The sequence below is a fragment of the Leptidea sinapis genome, chromosome 45 (assembly GCF_905404315.1).
Source record: "Leptidea sinapis chromosome 45, ilLepSina1.1, whole genome shotgun sequence".
In the NCBI taxonomy this organism is placed as follows: Eukaryota; Metazoa; Arthropoda; class Insecta; order Lepidoptera; family Pieridae; genus Leptidea; species Leptidea sinapis.
The window spans coordinates 2,451,731-2,473,313 of record NC_066309.1 but is presented as its reverse complement, the minus strand read 5'-3'; the positions used below and the strand labels follow the sequence as shown (position 1 = coordinate 2,473,313).

General features: G+C 32.8%; 1 protein-coding gene across 3 annotated transcripts in view; it reads right to left on the bottom strand.

The window, feature by feature from the left end:
• Positions 1–21,583, bottom strand: part of LOC126977450 (MDS1 and EVI1 complex locus protein EVI1-A-like) — a 197,658-nt gene that overhangs the window by 17,336 nt on the left and 158,739 nt on the right. For all 3 annotated transcript variants that reach the window (XM_050826246.1, XM_050826247.1, XM_050826248.1), the window contains 3 exons: positions 16,186–16,314; positions 14,297–14,393; positions 625–742 (listed from right to left, as the gene is read on the bottom strand). In XM_050826246.1, coding sequence (XP_050682203.1) covers positions 625–742; positions 14,297–14,393; positions 16,186–16,314 — 344 coding nt within the window. The remainder of the gene's footprint in view (positions 1–624; positions 743–14,296; positions 14,394–16,185; positions 16,315–21,583) is intronic.

Genomic DNA, 21,583 nt, shown 5'->3' with positions numbered 1-21,583 from the left:
CAAACCCTGAAGATGCCTCGTTCGAAGACGTTACAAATTATTAATTTATCATACTAGCAAAGCCTGCATCTTTATCTACTAAAACACGCGTCTTGAGCGAACATAGTGCGCTCTTCTCAGCAAGGAATACGCATTTGCGAGGTCATGAACTCCAGGGCTTATAAGAGCATCGTCAACCAGGATCATTACCGGCTTTATAAAAACGGTTTTCCTAAACGGTGTAAAACGGTCCTAAATGGTTCATAAAGGTGAAAAGGATACAGTGGTTTTAAATACCAGTGGGAGGCTTCTTTGCACATGATGCTGTCTGCAGAGGGTACCACTGTGGTGCCTTTTCCTATTGTCAAGCAGTAGTGTGCAAGCATTTGTGTTTTGGTTCGAAACTAAAGCGTCACTAAGTTGAAATGGGCAGAGCGTATCACTTACACTCATATTTTTATGATAAAAAATACAAGATAGCTGTAAAGGTCTCAGGATCTGAGAGGACCTTAGTCTTATCAACCCACTCAAACCCCGTAAACAAAAAACCAATGTCGACCTTTTTGAGCTGTGATCTGGGTCAACTTCTGCGCAGTTTGTGCAGTGGAGTTCTGCAAAAACATAGAAAGACCATAAAAAACTTACGCGTCAATATTAGGGAAGGGTGCGTCGCAGAAGGAACAGCGTGGCTCCGAGTCTTCTCTCTCCTCGTCTTCTGTCAGTGACAAAGATACAGAAGATTGCTGACTAACAGTTTCACGACCTGTAATTGAAGTTAAGAATATATTTAAAATGGCCAACAAATCTAAACTAAGTACCTACCTATTCTCTACTTTATTTAAAAAAAAAATCGCAATATTTCTCTTGCCTTTTGGCCTCCTCTTATGTTAAAAAAAGTAATGTGTTTACATTACTTTTTTAATTATTTAATTATTACGGGGATAGACAGTTAAAAAAAGAGAATCCCATATATATTAAACAGTTTACCAGCAGATATAAGACACGAACCTAATAAAATAAAGTTTACAAATATGTTAAAAAAACATTATATTGACAATCTGGACACTTTATAAATTAATATTTAAATAATAAGAGTCCTTAGTAATGTTAAATAATATTGTGTAAATATTTTCACCTCCACGTTTATAAAAAAACTCCATAACTTTACATCTATTTAAGTTACAAAATTTTCCAAGTAACAAAATGCCATAGACAAAATATCAAGATGGTTTTGTGGGACCACTATTTTATTTCGTCATTGTAATGTCAAAGATGTAAATAAATAAAGAATAAAAAAAAAAACAAATTCACAAATAAAAAAAGTTTGACATAAGTTAATTATAGTTCAGATATTTGAAAGTAAAAATGCCTTTTTAATTGCAAATAATAATGTTACAATTATTAATTCACGTAATTGTATTTTGACTGAATATAAAATATGTTGTAAATGTAAAATTATAAAGTTCCTTTTTAAAATTTTAAGTTGAGTACACTTGGTAATCCTAAGGGATTTACCTCGAAAACAAGGTAACTGTCAAAGTAGATATTATATCATTAATTTTGGAAAAGCAACCAAAAAATAACAAAACGTCAGATTATCCAACATAAGCCTTGTATTTGCCAGAACATAATTCAGATTGATTCCCAAAACCAAAATTTTCCAGCCGTTATTATTTAAAACCTAGTATGTACCAAGTACCTACATAATAGCAAACGATCGAAAAATTGCCACTTTCTATAAATCCTTACATTCAGCAACTCAATATTTAGCAAATTAATCACCACCTTCTACATTCTTATATAACACTAGAGGAATAATAGTGCCGGCCTTTTAGGAAAGTAAACGCGCTTCTTCTGAAGGTACCCATGTCATTTCATCCTGGAAAAACGGCAAAAAGACACGGCAGGTCTGCCTTACCTAAAAATATAACTAAACTAAATTATCTCATCAAATAAATATTGAATATGTATCGATAATAGATCGATAGAATGATTTGAAGATCACGACATAGTTCGGAAGTGTGCACGCAAATTATTCGGTTCACGAGCGAAGCCACGCCTCGAGCATTGTATAGCCAGCATCCGTGACTGACAAGGATACTGATGTCATAGGTTAACTATTAATTATTAGAAACGGCTAAACTGTAGCACTGGAATTGTTCTGCTTGAGTTACTTCAAACTTATAATCAAACAATCTACTTAAATATTATTCTTTGTTTATTAAAAAAAATATAGCCAGAAATCAGTATTTCTGGCTATACTTCTATATTTATCAGTCTATAGTCCCGGGTTCGAATCCCGGTAGATGCAAGCATTTATATGTTGAATATGGATGTTTGTTTCCGAGTCATGGATGTTTAAATGTATTTATGTATGTTTATATGAGTTTATGTATATTTAAGGAAGTATATTGTATTAAATATATCGTTGTCTTGTAACCAGGCTATACTTGCTTAATTTGGGGCAAGATAATTTGTGTAAAAAGTGTGTCACTATTATTGTTATAGTATGTAAGTAGCTCTGAATTGTCAAAAAGCGAAAATTATTTCATTGGCTATATTTCAAAGAAATCTTTCGTCTAGAATCAGGTGAAACAGACACTGAAAGATTTCGCTATAAGTATTACAAAATTGAATCTAATATTCTTTCAATTGTAAGCTGGTACTCGTTCAAATAAATAATACCTATAATTTCAGAAAATAATAATTAGTATTCAAAGCTCTCATCATTTGAATAAGAAATTAAAAAAAAATGATAACTAAAATAAAGTTTTAAAAAATAATCAGACATAATAAAGAATTAAGAATAAGGACATAATGTGCAAAAAATATAAATAAAGAAATCCTAGGTCCTGATTAAGTTTGAAATGAGATAAAAAGCGCATTGTAAATAAAATAAAAAAAAAACTCACAAAATCCTCAGGAACAGATTCACCTAAATGACACTAGTTCAGAAGTCAACCGATAACTATATGAGGTGAACACGAAACAGAGGTGTTTGATACAAATTGTCCACCCGCCCCCACCCTACCTGACAGAGGGTTAATATGCTCACTTGACCCAACTTGCATTCATATCAAACCACCTATGCGTGAAGTCACAAATTGTAGGGGTCAGTTCATTTTCTGAGATTTTTTGAACTTATTAACTTAAAATATAATATTAGGTACAAAATATATAATTTAATTATAACAGACATATTATGATAAATTCTAAGATAAAATATTAGCACATTACTGAATTAGAAATTGTTATAATCACAAGGTTAACACTAGGAACAAACATTTAATTGTTATGCCTACTACTCGGTTAATTTGAGTTAGTAAGTCTAATGTGGGGCGATGTATAATAAATAATATGGCATTTACTTTACGATCACAGAAAATGTTCAAAACACTTGTGTTACGAAATTCATTGATAAAATAATAATTGTTAAAAAACATTTGTGTAGGGTTTCTATAGCATAAATGACTTTCTTAATGATATCACAGATTTGATAATGATATCACTGGCAACACACTATTTAAAAATCCTCGTCTTCAGACACTGCGGTATTTGGGACGAGAAGATTTTACGGAGATTTACGAACTATTATATGTATATAATTGTACTCGCTGACGACATAATATAAGTTATAAGTTATATTAGCGAACTACCTAGAACTATTTCACTGTGTTTTTTTTTTTCGGTAATAAGTTAATACGTTTTTTAAATTATGTATAAGTACTTCATTTGATATAAATATTTGTAAGCTTCATATTAAGTGCATGCTGTATCTATCTTAAACGATAATGCATTTAGAATTAACTTTAGATTAAATATTTTATTGTTGCTTGAATTAATGTTATTATCACTGTTGGATCGAATAAATAAATAAAAAAAATAATAAACTTTGACAAAACAAGCAAATACTTAAGAACCTGTATGTTTACTTCGCCTTAAAGTACCTTTTCTACTCTTAATTATTATACATCATAATTATTTGTTTAAAAAATTAAAATAACACAAAATTCAATGAGGCGATTAACACTTAGAATTATTTAACACAAAAACACACTCACTTTCGAAATTATGTATATTTCAATGTAAACGAAATAGTTTCGCTGATAATGACTTATCGTATCAAAAACATTGACAAACTAGTCAACATACTGCGCAATGCACGATATATAAACGTATTTATAAAAACAAAAGAATACGCGTGGACTTTCCCAAAAGCTCCGAGTACGCCGTTAAGTTTTCCCACGTCGCGTCGCTACCAAATGGCGAATTTACCGGGCGTGACGGCCGGTGACTTACCGATCTTTTAAATGAATTTAACGTTACCTCACCCATTAACGAAACACCTGTCGTTTCTCGCGATCATTGTGGTCTACAGTTGAAATGTTAATATTGTAATGTGACGCGTATGCTGTAACCCACATTATAATATAATACTCACCCGATGTGATCGTTTGTCCAAATAAAATATTGGATGATTTTATGAATTCTTCAAAAATAAATAAGTAAATTATGATTAAATTTTGTATGATAAAATTATGAAATCGGAAATGAATGCCTCAGACATGAGAAGAACGGGTGCAAGAAACTCGCGGGCGTGGTTTTTTTTTAAGGCAGTTTGGCCGGATTTTGGCAAGGTCATACTATATACCATAAGAATGAAAAACATGAAATATGATCATATAAGTGAATACAAAACTGTGATGAGACATTCCCAGTGAAATGTTTACAAAAAAAAATTGTTATGAATGTCAAGTTATAATTTTTACCATTTACCACCACTTTCGAAAAGGATAAGCTATAATGAGAAGAAGTAACAAGAAACTCATTGCAATGTTCATTTAAATCAACATTCACAGCTTCGTCGTTTAAAAAAAAATATTTTAATTACAATGTATGTAATCAATGATTTATACTATGAAGATTTTCTTTGTTTTTAATCGAAATTCACGCTAATTCAAATTATCACCAAAATATTGATTGGTAATTAAGAATTAATAATAAGATTATAATATATAAATAGAAGAAGCTATTGTTATTATAAACATATTAAATTCTGGTTGCCTTTTATTGAGTTATGGACACGTATAACGGAATATATGCGTAAAATCGCTTGCTGAATTTGGCGTACAACCTTTCCAATTATCAAGTAAAGATGGTGAGAAATTAATGCAAGAATGTTTGAATAATACATTGAGCACGTCTTCGATCGCGGTAGATACAGCTGTGAGAGGCTGGAGTGTCCACTGCGTGCTCCGGAACACATCAGGTGTGGGTTACCGTTAGACCCCGCGGTGGTAAGTACCGGTATGACCTCGGTATTGTCCGTTGCCCAAGGATGCTAGTAAATCGCTAATTTGAATATATAATACACTTACTGCCTTACGAATAACTTGGCGTAAAGTTAAAACTGAAAATAAACCAAGAATATGCAAAATGTTGACTAACGGCCGTTCCCAATATTCAGTCTATCTCTTACTTTAGATAAAAATCGTAACTAACGTTGACGTTTTTTTATCCGTACACGCTGTTTGTCAATGGGACGACGTATAGCTTACCAGCGATATAAAGTTAGTATGGAAATTGCAATTCACGCGTCCCAATACAAGGCGATAAGAATGACTTATTGGGTATATTGGGACAGCTTGAGATTATTGACAGCTAATTACTGACAGTAGAAGGTAGTAATTTATCTCTATCTATCAATGACGTCTATCTGTAGATAGTATATTGGGAATGGCCATATACCGCTGACAACTTTGTCAATACATTGATAATTCTGAAGTTTTCTGCATGTCTTGCAAATAAACGCGGGAAACATTAAACGTTCGAATATACCAATTTAAATTAAATTTTCGGACGCTTGCTTAAGACATATACAGTTGGCCTTACGATTAGCATGGGTACAGGATAATATTTTTGTTTTATTTCGGAAAGTATAGATTTCTATTTGTATATATAGATTTTTTAGGCCGTTGTGTGCGTCCCCTCAACACTCAATCAAAGTTTTATTGCAATCTGACCATCAACTAACAAACAAGTCTCATTCTAGATCATTCGCGATCTAGTTAAAATAGTATGGGACAGATGTTCTATAAAAACGTTATTAAAAAGTCAGATTAATACATCAAAAATGATGTGCTGAATAAAAATTGTTTAATTGTCCGTCCGATCAAGATAGGCGCGAAGCCGTCTAATCTGCGAACAAAAACGCGACAACGCTCCCGAAACAGCTTTAACCCTTCACTGGGGGCGGGAATATTAAATTGAAATATTTCTATTTTATAGTCTGTAATATTTATTTGATTGTTAAATAAATACACGATGTGGGACGCCAACGATTGTGCCCGGTTTAATGGGGTGTGAGGCCATTGTTAATGGTTAATTTTTTGATTAATCATCCCGTTTCGAGGGATCTTTGCGTTTCAGTGGTGTCTCTATTGTGCAAAATATGACATAAGGTGTTATTTGAACTAATATAAACGTGTTGTTTGTGGTTACGCATACGATTTTGTAAAGAAAAAAATGAATACTGTTATTAAACTTCAATTTTAGGTAAAATGAATAACGTTTATATAATACATAAGTTAAATCTTATTTACTTCGTTGGTTTAGAAATACCGACCAAAAAAAATACATCGACGTCAAACATGCTCTAAAAATTAGTCAAAAATTCAATACTTGCATTGGATAGTTATTAGTAATTACCACTATAATATTTTGGAAATACTTTCACGCGAAAAAAAATAATCAAATCGATTCCCAAACAGCGGAAATACGGGGTGACAAACAAACAAACGAAGTTGAATCGAGGACCTCCACCTGTTTTAGAAGTAATGTCTGTCAATGCTCTATAAGGTATCAAGAAGTGTTTAAACTGATTAATTTATACAATAAATATTTCTTTAACTTTAATAACCACCAAATTAAATGCTTTTTATTGATTTGATTTAACAACTTTTAAAAATAAAACCAGGACTTTTTATATTAAATTTCAAAGACTTTTCCCAAATTTAATTGACTCTACCAAATATATATTATTTACTGCAACGTTTAATTTGTTTCTCAGCTTCAATAAATCCACTGTGTTATCAGATAATATGAAATATTATTTGTGCGATATGATAATGGGGCTGTTTACAACAAAGGCGTACGCGACGGCGGACAAAGCAACGTCATCAATTTTAATCTGTGCGACAATTGCACGATGACAAATGTCAACGCGACACTCATTCATTACGCGCGAACGCACGCGGCCAATTTCAAAAAAGGACCGCTAATAAAGGGTTAAGCTCGAATTATTATTATTATTATTGTTTGAGGCGGGTAGATTATAAAAACTTGTTTATTTCGTATATTTTGATAACACAGCAGATTTGAAAGCTGCTTAATTATTATAATTATATATTTATAAACACAAACTTATAAGATACAAGCGTACAGATTAACAAAGGGTGCGCCTGTAACCGCTTTTGATTGACAAGTCGTAAACAGACAGCCACACTTGGCATTAGTGCCTTAGTATATTGAATATTCAACCACTAGCTAACACACATTGACAAATTGTACCAGTGGGAGTCTCCTTTGCACAGGAAGCCGGGTAGATTATGGGTACCACAACGGCGCCTATTTCTGCCGTGAAGCAGTAATGTGTAAGCATTACTGTGTTTCGGTCTGAAGGGCGCCGTAGCTAGTGAAATTACTGGGCAAATGAGACTTAACATCGTATGTCTCAAGATGACGAGCGCATTTGTAGTGCCGCTCAGAATTTTTGGGTTTTTCAAGAATTCTGAGCGGCACTGCATTGTAATGGGTAGGGCGTATCAATTACCATCAGCTGAACATCCTGCTCGTCTTGTCCCTTATTTTCATAAAAAAAAGGTAATCCGCCAAATGTTAATCGGTACCATCTGCATGTTATGGCAATGAAAATATCACCATCTTAATATCCTAGTATTTTTAATATATGTATATTTTAATAATAATATATACAAGAATTGTTCGTTTAAAGATATAAAATAAGTATTATTATCGATATACAATTGATGAAAATTCCGAGCCTCGTATGTAATTCTGCAATACTGGGCCCGATTAATAACAATATTAGGTTGAACAATATATCCTAAACTTGCCATTTTCTCTTTTCGTTTTATTGAAAATTGAAGTTCCGTTGTGTTTTAGATATAATAGTTAAATCTACGACTCTGATTGTCACCAGTGCTTTCTAAATTTCTGCTTACGAATTATATATTTTGTGCGCATTAGAAAAGGGTAGTGTCATGAAAACTGTGTGGATAGTAACGCTATCTCACGAGCTTTTTGAGAACCAGGAAATGATGAAATTTTACCTTCTATCGTGTGACCTTTTGTACACAGCTTTTTTTGCTATATATTCATAAAGAAATAACATCTTAAAACATATATACACACACACACAGTTTTCAGACTTGTCTTAATTGTGCGATGATTGTAGAATTTGGTTTTTTATCATTTTTGTTAATTTCTTTATTGTTTATCAAATATTATGTATCCGCTAAGGAATTTACGAGATAATTAAGTTATTCCTAATACAAGTGTCGTGAGACAACTTACTGGGTAGTCGCAACCACTAAAAATGTATTGTGATCATTGAAATAAACGAAATTATATATTCTATATTATTTAAAGGTATGCAATTATAAATGTGTACGAATACCTAATTTTTTTCTAATTGATCGCACTCTCTATGTTGATTCGAACTGACTTTAACTCAAACGAGTCATACCCACAAAAAAGTACTCAGCGTGCCTTATAAGCTATCAAATTCAAATTCAAATAATTTTATTCAAAATAGGATTCAAAATCACTTATTAAACGTCAAAAACTACCACCCATTCGAAATAGACTGCCTCAGACTCAGTGGGCTTTTTTTATAAAAATATGGATTACAATGTGTGTTCGCTTCATTCCCAGTCTATGGTATCATTAAGAAAATCGCTTATGATATAGTAACCTTTCCCACATAAACGTTTTATTACAATTCTTTTAAATTTCGTAACACATTTGTTTTGTACATTTTCTGGAATCATATTGTAAAAGCATATCCATAAACGACTTACTAACTCGACATAACCGAGTAGTAGGCATAAGATGTTTATGTTTGTTCCTCGGTTACATTATGTGTTCTTCGTTCTCACTTTAAAAATACGCAATCAGTAAGTTTTTGAGTTCTGAAATTATTGTTGTCATATATATTGAAACAAACGATCTTACAAATAAACTTGGTATAAAGTTATACCAGGAAAACACCGAGAATATACAAAATATTTACACATAGACATTTTTCTTATGATTGGTTTATTCGGACTTATAAAGTTTCTCGCGTTTATTTACAACGTTTGAAATTCGGAAAACTTCAGAATTATCATTGTATTGACAGTGTTGTCAGCGATATAGTTAACATTTTGCCCATTCATGTTTTATTCTCAAGTATAACTTTATGCCATGTAAATTTGTACGGTAGTTAAGGTCTGTAATCCTATTTCCTACTCAAACTTAAAACATCCGCCAACGATAAATAGCTTACCGAAACCATTACATAAACCTGTTAACAAGAGATTGATTACTTGTAGGCTTAGTTACAAAATTGCAATTTCACTTAACCTTAATATAATTCTTATCTACGTATTATCCATTAATCCTTTAACAGAGCGACTGTTATCAAATCGGTGGATGAAAGAATGATAGGCCCATGAAATGTCATCAATCATGTCTTGTGCAAGCCCGGAGAGTTATTACGAATGTTTGGCTGGAGTGACTGCAGATCGCTTGAAATAATTAGGGATAATAGCTGTGAGTCATTGTCGAGGATGCAGCTGATGTTTGGGTTACCCACATGATATCTCGTAATACATTGTATTCCCAATACAAATATTGTAATTAAAATTATTTGTAAAATGATGAAACTGTAAATGTTGATTTAAGAGAGTTGCTAAGCGTTTTTTGCTTAGAAAAAACTTTTCGCATTCATAAGTGTCATGTTCTGAATGAATAAAGTGATTTTGGTTTGATTTTATTTACTAGCGGTCAGAATGATCACATGTTTGTGTGACTTTAATGTGAATACTTTTTTTTATAAAAAAACGAGTTGATTCATGTACTACTTATTACTCTCCGTACATTTCTTTTGGGCCTTAACCATACCCAGAGAACAGAGGTTAACGAAATATTTTTCTTCTCTTTAATCGCCACACATCTTTCTCTTTTGTTCGATAGCTTTCTTTTGCCGAATTCATTATATCTGGACTCCGATTTGCAACTTGACCTGTGACTTGATCGGTGTCTCAAAAGCGCTTAAACCCAGTGCAGTAAAACACGTTTAGAGAAAACAATTGAAAAAATTATTCATTGGATTTTGTTTAAAATTTAGTTTTAAGTTTTTCACGGTTACTTTCGTTAAAGCTTCATTAGTTTTATAAAATCAAGCCTATGTCACTCCCTGTAACGTAACTTGATTATAACGATTTTCTGTGGAGTAGATATCATGGAATACTTTAACGGGAGTACATAAAACTGAAGATACGGGAACATTAAACTGTGCTTAACTTTGCCTCAAATCTATGTGTGAGGTGATATTTAAATCTCAAAAAAGAAACTGCCCAGTAGTACTTACATAGTAATATCAAGGAAAAATCGAGTATTAAAAGTCTGAGTCACTATAAGCCCTAATCGCGTAAGGAAAAGTCATTGCAGATAATTTGATCAAACAACACGGTAATTACGTGCAATTGGGATCGCATAAATCACACGGAACGGTGCCGAGTGCTACGCCGTCACCGGAAGCTTTGAAGACCCTTATTCCACCGGCCGATGTCGTGATTCTAGATATGACCTAGTTATTAATGTTTCTACCAAGGATTAATACAGTTCTAATGAATGTAATATTGTAGTGCTCGTCGCCTGCACTGCAATAATGATGATAAATTTGTACCTAAATTGTGATTTTGACTTCCTTAAATGAAATGAATAATGTTTTAATAAACGGCGACGATGATCGAATGGAGTTTTGTTTTACGAGTTTTCAAACTCAAACTCAAAAATTTAAAAATTATATTATACTCTTGTGTAAATATTCAGGTTGAAAAGTTGTGTACGTACACATGTCAGAAGTGAAACCTGCATTGTGCATGAACATCTAAACTGCATATTATGAAGTCCTGCTAAGATGACACATGATTTCAACCCCTGTGAAAGACATTACTATCACCGATAGCATATTTATGTTCTTCTTGTGTCTATGTAGAAATACGTCGTGCGCACGACGTTAGAATATATTAAGGTATACTCGCTTTATACTAATGACAATATCTTCTTCAACTATGATCGCCTGGTACCAAAACTTATTTTCTCCCACGTTAAATCTTATGAATTTATGTGTCTATCTCTTATTACTGTCTCGCTATTTCGTTTCATCGACTTTCAAATTACAACGATGTTTAAGAAATTTTCACTTCAAAAATTGAGCTTGAATCAGCAGCAAACAGAAAAAGTACCTCAAAACTCATTGCTCTCTTATCAATATTTGCAGTTCTATCATTTTACAAATGTTAGATGATAGGTACTCAACACACAATAACTACTACTATATAATAGTACCCAGTAAAGCTATCAGAAATTTCTTTACTATTCTGGGTGTTAAAAATGTTTTATAAACAAAACAAACAAACAACTACCATGAACAAATACCAAGGCTGTGAAGTGCAGATTGTACACATCTAGCTTGTTTAGGAATATCCTTCATTACTCAATGATAGTGGTAGGTTGACAGGCTAGCCATCAAAGAATCTTCAAATCTCGTCTGTGATGACTGATACAAGAAATACCACAGTTTAAATAATCTGATAAAAGTTTGAAGTAAAATGGAACAGAGGCAATTTTTATGTGTACGAGTAAACAGTCGTCGGGCGATGGCCTAAAAAATATGATGGAGTATCCAGTACTGAACGCTCTTGGACCCTACCGTTAATATAACATATGCGTGATTTTTCACATGGTGTGTCGCGTTCGTTCGTCGCGATTTATCTAAATTAAATATCACATGCGCGTGCCACCCTGTACGCCCCATGCCATGCGCCCTGTGCTTTGTGATTTTTGTTTAACTACAGCATGAACTTATCAAGCTACTGTCAAATGTATTGCGTTAGAATATATAATCTTTGTCACACAAGAGCAATGTTATGACAAAATCATAAGCTATTGAGGAAGTTGAACCTTGGGATAGTTTGATACGGATTCTTCTGATGCATGAGTCGATTTAAATGTATTTCTGTATTATTTAATTGTTTAGATTTCTGTGACAATGCTTCAGAATAAATTCTATCGTATCTTGATGAACAGGGATAATCAAATGTATCATAACATTATATTCCTGATTTTGGTTGCAGGCATAATTTTTCCAAAATGAATGAGAAATAAAAACAATATTTGCGATCAAAAACAGATACTAACAACTATCGCTAAAGAGTTTTGCTAAAGAGCCTTTACCGGCTGTGGTTTTCTCGAACTGATACGACTTACGGACATTGAAAAGAGCATACTCCCACCTTAAAGGCCGGCTCTTGACACCTGATGTTGCGGATGTCCATAGGCGGTTGCCTCACCTCTCCCCATCCCGTGAGCCTCTTGCCCGTTTGCCCCCTCTTATATAAAAAAAAGTATGTGCTACTTTCTCCCAGGCTTGAGAAAATGGCTTACTATCAGATGATGCTAGTCCTCTGCCATCTCCACGTCATTTGAGCGTAAGCATTTATTATTGTTTATATTTATTCAACTTTTATGTACATACGGTACAATCGGCAGCCTTTTAATATTGAAGCCTTGTCCCGTTTAGGTAGTTAATAATATATTCTCGTAAACCTATTTATTTATGTTCGCTGAATCTAGTAATAAACAAGAACATTCTATACTGTAGTTCAGATACCAATATACAAATTTGCCACGTATGCTCATATAATAATTCTTTCATGCCTTCTTTTGACCTAGTGTCTTCTTCCAGAACATACCAAACCTTATGGAGAAATATACGCTTAGCTCGATGGTTTGCAACTCTACCATCCTCATCTATCATTTTAATATTTGCAGTATACTCCTTATTTAAATCTCAGTAACATCATCATCATTTGACCACTGACTGGCCATTTCACACCTCATTATGTGACCTACTTGCGCTTTTAGTAGTATAAAAAAACAACCATTTCTAAATACTATTATTATCACTACCTACATCTTGATTTATATATCCCTCTCTATCTCACATGTTTAAAGGTTCTTATATTCGTTTGTTAGTTCAGCATTATTTGTTACAACCTGTAGATTGGCAAACTTCTAAAGCAGTACTAGGGCCAGCCATAGGGCAGGTGACTCCAATTAACTGCTGTTTGAAGTCAGCTATGCGTAACATAGTTTACTTGTCATTATGTTGGGACTTGCTAGAATTTACTCAGTATAAGATGATGGCTTTACTTTTGCTAGTAGTTCGCTAGCGTAGCGGCTTCCCAGAAATCTATTTTCGTCGTTGTATTAAAATTATAAATAAATTTCGATAGACTTCCGAAAGTCAAAATGTTTTTACTGGAAATTTCCTCCTTTTTAGTCATCTTCCTTCAAAATTTCTTAAATATGAATAGTTCTGGAGATGCTGATGAAAAACTAAATGCTATATTCTTTTATCATAATTTGTTAATAACAATTGCAACTTTTTATGTGCTAATACTTTATTTAGTTTCGGTATATTTTTCTAGACGTTATTCCGAGTGGAATGACCCATTGTTTGTAATTTTAGAATCTTTATTAAATTGAGTTTGTTGACTTGCTAACACTAAAGTATTTTCATCAATGCATCAAAGTGTACTTTTTTTTAAATTCCTAAACTGGTTTTTATTAAGAAAAAAGGTTTTTTTGCACATCTTAGTATTCAACAGCATAATATCTCAACAAACAGACAGCCAGGTACTATATTATGATTATTATAGCAATAGCAATAACATAGTATATATATATATATATATATATATATATATAAGTTATAATGTTCTATCAATTGTATTTTTTTCAAACAAGCACAAAAATTTCTACTGGCAGATTTACCATGAGCTTTTTCTCTCTTAGAGTTCTAAACAATATTTTAGCGGTGGTAGAGATTTATTGAAGACGTTATGAATTCTGAAGAAATAAATTTCACCAAGATATTTGAGTTTAAAGGCTCCTACGATCTATCAAGATGTAATTCATGGGGATGAGCACTTAGCGCCCGTTGAAATTTATAGAGAACAAAACTTACCTCCAGCCGCTAAGACGTCTTGTAAGGGTAGAGGTGTCCTTGGTCCCAGGAGTAGTTCCTGTCCTGATGCTATGTCTCCAACCACTTTGTACCAAATCTGGAATTATCATGATAAAACAAATGTACAACTAAATATAAGTATCTTATTTTTTGAATGCAGATTTATTGTCATTTTACAATAAACTAAATACTATTATTTCTAGTAATACGTCGTCTTCATTCCTGTTATCCTTTGAAAACTTATAGATGCACATGTGAGTTATTTTGTTTGTGAAAACTACTCGAAAGTACAATCAGACAAGTAATTTTGGAATTTCGCAATTAAACACAAGCCTTAAAAAGAAAATTTTCATTAAAATTAAATGTATGATTGATTTTTTTGAGCAACCTAGCCCAATCAGCTTGCCGGATTTAAAATTCACGAATATTTATTATATTAATAAAAAACTTATCAAAGTTTACATTATAAGCTTTCAAAACGGCATCACATTGAAAAATAATCGACAACTTCATAAACATTATAATTTATAACTAACAAACAGAATATATCAAGAGACGACAGCGTTTCTGTAATTCAAGAAAACTTATAGAAATAGGCGTTACTTTACGGAAATCCATAATTATTTAAATGATTTGAGTTTTCTTTAGTGTTAATTCCGCCAATATTTGTCTTTAAACAATTAGACATGTGTTTCGCCTCTACACGAGGCATTCTCAGGATATGTTGAGTCGCCAATAAGTTGTTAATATTGCCAAATATTGGCGAAATTAACACTAAAAAAAACTCAAATCATTTGAATTTCTGTAATTCTCTGGTTGGTATTGAAAGAGAGTCTGGTGTCTCCTTCTAATCCCTAAAAAGGCAGACAAACATAGTAGCACTAAGATACCACATTTTTACCAGTGGGAGGCTCCGTTGCACAGGATGCCGATAAGATTATGGGTACCACAACGGCGCCTATTTCTGCCGAAAAGCAGAAATGTGTAAGCATTATTGTCTTTCGGTCTGAAGGGTGTAGTAAGCTAGTGAAATTACTGGGCAAATGAGACTTAACATCTTATGTCTCAAGGTGACGAGCGCAATTTTAGTGCCGCTCAGAATTATTGGAGTTCTTCAAGAATCCTGAGCAGCACTGCATTGTAATAGGCAGGGCGTACCATATATATTATTACTTATTAGTACTATATATTATTTTCATTAAAAAACATGAACTTACGATTTTACATAACAAGGTGAATATTTACTCAATAATTCAACGATTGAAAATTTGTGTAAACACAAATTACGTAATATTTTTCGTTTTTAGTCATAATAAAGTAAATTTGATTCCAGCGACAAACGTAGGGCAAATATCAAATGGCTTTTAACCTGAAGGGTGTAGAATGAATCTAATCATCGCATCTGTTCACTCCCCTCTGACCGGAAGTGGGTCACAGTTGTTCGAGGGAACACCGATTTTCTGCCACCGGAACTTACCAACGTTCCACATTCAAATTTTATTGGGGGTAGTGAGAAAGACGCAGTTTTAATGAGGGTTGTGATTCGTTTGACTTAATTGCACTAAAGTTGAAATAATTATAGTTTCTCGCGAAAAACTTAATTGTGGCAAGCTTTTGTAAAGTAGACTCGAATAAGGGATGGAATTACAGACAGATTTTTATAATCATCCACATTTAGGGTCTTGGAATACTTAGACTGTAAAAGTTGTACTTATATATTTTCTAAACTTTTCTCTAATTTGTTAAATAGCCACTGCTAAATTTATTTATGTTTAATTAATTTTCAATTGAAAAAAATATATATATTATATTATTATTCATTCCAACTGCCAACATCACCACAAGGATCATTAATTAGGAAAGGAATTAAAAAGATCTACAAATCTTACTTGACCGGCCAGTAGTAAATGTTGGACATTGACGTCATTCGAATAATTCGTAGAACGGACAAATTTGAGCCAATTTGTTTTGTCTGTTGTGCCATCCAGCCATCCTCGAACGCCATTCTTCCCAAGCACCTGAAAAAAATTTTGAGAATTAGTTTAGAGAATTAATTAAATTAGTTAGAATTAGAGAATTAATCAATTTTGCGTAGAAGCGCCATCTAGCGAATTACTGTAGAACCTCTTGGATGTTTCGCTAACATCGTTTAATGATACAGTAGAACTTTATATTTCGTCGGGCACGTGTTTGTATTTATGACTTATTTACATTAAAAACACTTTGGAACAATTTTATAAATATTAAATAAAACATTGTTGCGAATTTCATCTAAAATATAATTCCAAAACGATAAATACCATTATAGTTACAACATTAGTGTGTGGCGGCACCTGTCGGATATTGTGATCACTAAAGTGGATACCTTGGCTTCATAATAGATGACGCTATTAGTCCACGTCAGGCTATGGATAGTCACAGCTTGGCCATTTATCATGCAACCACCCTTGATAATTTAATTTTCATAACCAAAGCTATTATTTATCTCATATTGATTCAATATTTAGTTTTAATGAAATTTTTTGTACATTCAACATATTTGAACGTAAATTATCTTTTAAATTGAAAGACCTAGGTATCTATTAATTGATTCCTAACTAATTCTTTCTTAGATGGTTTATTGTTTTTAGCTTTATTAGATTATAATTCACAACATAATTCTGATTGATGAGGAACGGATACTTAATAGCATTAAGTATCTATCTGTTTACAGTGTGAAATATAACAACAGCTTTTAAAAATTCAATAATTTGAAAAAAAATTTTTTGTTTGTAATCTGCAAAATAGCTGGCCGAGAATTATTTTTAACAATTGAATTACTTTTGTTGTGTTGTTAAATTGTGAACAAAATTTATTATTAACTATAACGTAAACTAAACCAATACACATGGCGCGCGGGACCTTTGAAAATAAATCTAGAGTATAGGTTAAGATTCCGCGTAACCTAATTAAAAACCCAAAAAACTATATAAAAAAATCAATGCAATTATCAGATTAAGCTCAATAGGAATTCAATGGTATTTTGTCGATCTTACGGACTCAAAAAATATATCTAGGTACTTAATATTTAGATATCTACAGATATCTACTTTTCAGCGGTTTCTCAGCTGTCGATAAATACATATAAATAGATAGTTATACGAAAACTGCTCAAATTTAGGGTGCAGCAGTTATTATCTAAACAAGGGTTATTCCATTTCAGGTTAAACCTATAATTTTTAACCAGACACTACATTTACCCAAATAAGCCGAATATTGAAGCTCTGTAAAGCATCTATTTGTAATGCACTCAGGAAAACTAGCCCTAATTGGCTTAAAGCAGGGGTGAAGTTTGCGTGAATAACATTCAATAGTTCTTCATCGCTTGTTTTCCATTGAGTCATAATGGACTGTGAATAAGTTATACGATCAAGTAAATATAGATGGGACAGTTTTTACACAATTATAACGCTTTTCGTTATTTAATTGTAGTTTTTCGTTAATTTTTGTTAGTTAATATTATTTTAATTGTTTTTATTGTTATTTTATTTTATTAGGAGAAAAGTTTTCCTCTGGATCAATACCTATGGATATAAGGCGCGGAAATTATACAATGACAGACTATCTCCATCTCATTGAAGCTCCTGGTGACCTAAGCGCTGGCAGATATTTCGACCAACGAATGAGCCTAGCTACCAGCTACTACGGAAATATTGATAGTATTTTAATGATTCCTCGTAGTTTTTACTAGCAATGATTAGAACCATTATTATGTCCGTCAACTTGAGACATATTCTGTGAAAAGGAGCTTTCCAATGGTTATATGACTAGCATTACAAATTAAACCGAAATCTTTTGCTTTATCCGGATTTCCATTATTGCTTACTATAGTACGTAGAAGACCTAAGTACATAACTAGACAAAACGGCTAGTCGAATAAGCATAAAACATAATGAGGGCAAACACAGAGAAATGTACGAAAGATAATGGGAGTGGAATCCATGAGATGGATAAAAGACAAAATCGACGTCATTTTTTTTAATTTGACGTCGAAAGATGACCAACGATAATATGGATAAGTTTAGGTCAAAAGGTAAAAGCCTCTTATATCCATGAAATATAAATATCAGCAATTCACAATATTGATTGTAGTATATAAAGTGTGTTTGGGATATATATATATTTATTTATTTATTATGAAAAATAGAATTACAGTTTATTAATATATAACAGGCCATAAACCACAGAGGTTTGTCGGGCACGTTAGAAAAAATACTATTATGGCCTACAATAAATATTAATATTAACTTATAAATACACAATTATATAATTTACTATAAAATCGATAAAGTTATGTAGGTACAACAACAACAGTACTTTTGTGTCACGGGTGAGGCGCATAGCCTGCCACCGTAATGTATTGAATTTTTGAGTGACCGTCTGTTTAGATACATTAATTAGTAAACAATACTCAACTTTATAACGAATAGTTAAATACTAAATTGCGGATAGCCCGACACTTTACGCACTAATCATGGCTTTGAAAACGAAAGGCAACTCAAGACATAAAGTTATGACCAATGTACAGGTTGTTTATAAATAAAATATGAAACACATTGTGAAAATTTTAATTCGCCTACTATAAAACTGCCATAACACAAGTAACAAGGTGTGTCTAATTCGGCGTAAAATTAAAAAAAGATCCCCGCAGTAACGGGGAAAAAATCGAAAGTTACTTGAAAAATAAAAAGCATCTGTTGCTCAATAAAAATATCATAACAAGTAAGGTATTAATCAAAGTCGAAGTCGGAAAACCCTCCTTCCGCGTCAGAAGCAAGCCTTTACGCAGCATTTATCTCGTTATTAAAACTACGTTGGGTGTAGTAAAAAAGATAATTATCTTAGCAACCCTCGTCTTAACTAGGGCTGTCCCTTGCAACAGATTATATTTTTACCCGACTGTGCGACACAAAGGAGATGTTTGTTATATACTTATCAGTTTTATGGGTCTCAGAGAACAATCGAGTGTGTTGATTTTGAAGACATACTATAAACGTTATTTACGGGAAACACTTTTTATATTATACACTTTAAGGTAGTGTATTCCAGATTTATCTAGATTATACCACATTACAGATTACAATACTTGTGCTTATTAGTGGTAATAAAACAGTTAGAAAAAGGTACAGCAATATAAAAAAGGGCATCAATTTTTATAGTTATTAACAGTAAATTTGGAATGGGTTCCGTTTTTTTACTACGCTTTTAAAGTCACAGGTTCCTTCAAACGGAAATCATAAGAAATAAATCTACTTTATATATTTCATTATATCTAGTGTTTGCTAGAGACTATTATTTTTAAGTTTCATAATAAATTCTAATTTGATGAAGAAAACAATAAATTTGAATAATTTTAAATTAAATTTAAATGAGTAAACATAGTAGCCAATTAATTTAAATAAATAAGACCCTGATGTTACGTTTTATTTCTTATAGTGACTGATTTTGCATGAACATAGCAAGGGCATGTGACAAGTAAATAACATAGAAGTGCCAACCCTACAGAATGGCGAGGGTTGTACGCGGGATGAGTTAACTGGCAGCACATGGCCGCTATCACTCATCGCTGCTCGCTAGTCGCCAAAGGTCGGTGTGAGTTGTGACCACTCGAGGATAGACACTTGTTACTTATAGCAACGGGACGCGTCATGTGATGTATCGATGTCCCATGTTCATGACACTTATAGATGACCTTTGCTATGTTATTAATGCGTGGAACTTACTAATTAAATGTCGGAAAGTCTCATAAAAGTGATCATAACATTATCATGCCGTAAGTTTTTGAATATTACATACCTAAAAGAGAAAAAAACTTGTCGAGGACGAGTAAGACTCGCTCACAAAGGGTTCTGTACCATAATTTTTAAAGTACTTTTGGTAAAAGAAAAATTTTATCGCCCTATTAGGGCGAGTCCCCATTGGTGCGTTGCGTTTCGTCGTGACGATAGACGTCCAAACGTAATGACATTTTAGAGTTCCGTACCTAAAAAGAAAAGAACGGATGGCTTTTACATTCGTCCGTACATCTGTCTGCTTATTTGTCAAGACCCTTTATCCACCACCTCGGGAACGCGTGGTAGTATTGAGTTGAAAGAAAATATCTAATATTATCTCAATAATACTCAAGTTGAAGCTGTGAAAAAAATTATCTTCTAAATATAAAATAAAACTTCTAAACGTTGAAAAAGATACGTAAATACGTTCAAAACTTATAAGGTATTTTCCGTTGACCTAGAAGTTTGGCAAGTAGTTTATCTTAGCATAAGTGTGAACGATTTCGATATAGATTTTCGCATCTCCCTGGTACAAGAAAGACCGATCTTATGAGATAACGCAACACACACTGAAAACAACTTTGACAGACAGACGTACAGACTTATGGAGGGACAGCAGAGTCTTAGATACCTCTGGGGTTGCAAGAGACTCAGATCACCTGAAGCCTTGATTATCCATAAAAAAGGAAATGTACAAAATGTGGGTACTTGTAAATAGAATTAAGTTAAGAAATTAAAAACTTTTGTACATAAACAACTCACAAATCCTTTCACGGGCATATCAAATAACATGCTCAAAATCAAAAATAATGAACACTTATATAAAGAAGGCTTAAAGTAAATTAATTTCATATGCATATATATGAGTTTTCACGAGTATTTTCACGCGCATTTATCACAGTTATAAAGGGAAGCCTGAACCAGCCGCCATCGCCAGGCCGCACTGCAGATTATTATATTTAAACTGACTTTGTAATTTAAACGAATGCGGCAGATCTCATATTTTGCACGGAGATCGCAATTTCCCGGAATACTTGCAAAAGCTACAAATGTTCGCGACTCGTTCGCCTCGGAAAATTACATTTCATACATTATAGAGATGGGGACTAACAATGTCGAGGTTATTTTAAATAATTACACGGTAGAGACATTCAGAAAGCTGTTTAGATTGAGTCGGCCTTTAGCTTTAGTTTTTTAATGCTTTCATTGTTAAAGTTGAAAATTCAAAATAAAATTAATTGGTAAACTGATGAAAAAGGGAAAGTTACAAAATAAACAAATTAATTTTTCGTACTTAGGTATAAGTGTTTTTTTGATTTTTTTGTGTACACAACAATGAATTACGAATTGATTCTTTTAACATTTTTTTTCAGATATTTACTTAAACATTGTTGATGCGCGAGATTAAAGTAGTCTTTAAAAAGAGCAAACTTGACGTTACGCAATTCCAATCATATTTGCATCTGATAAAAGA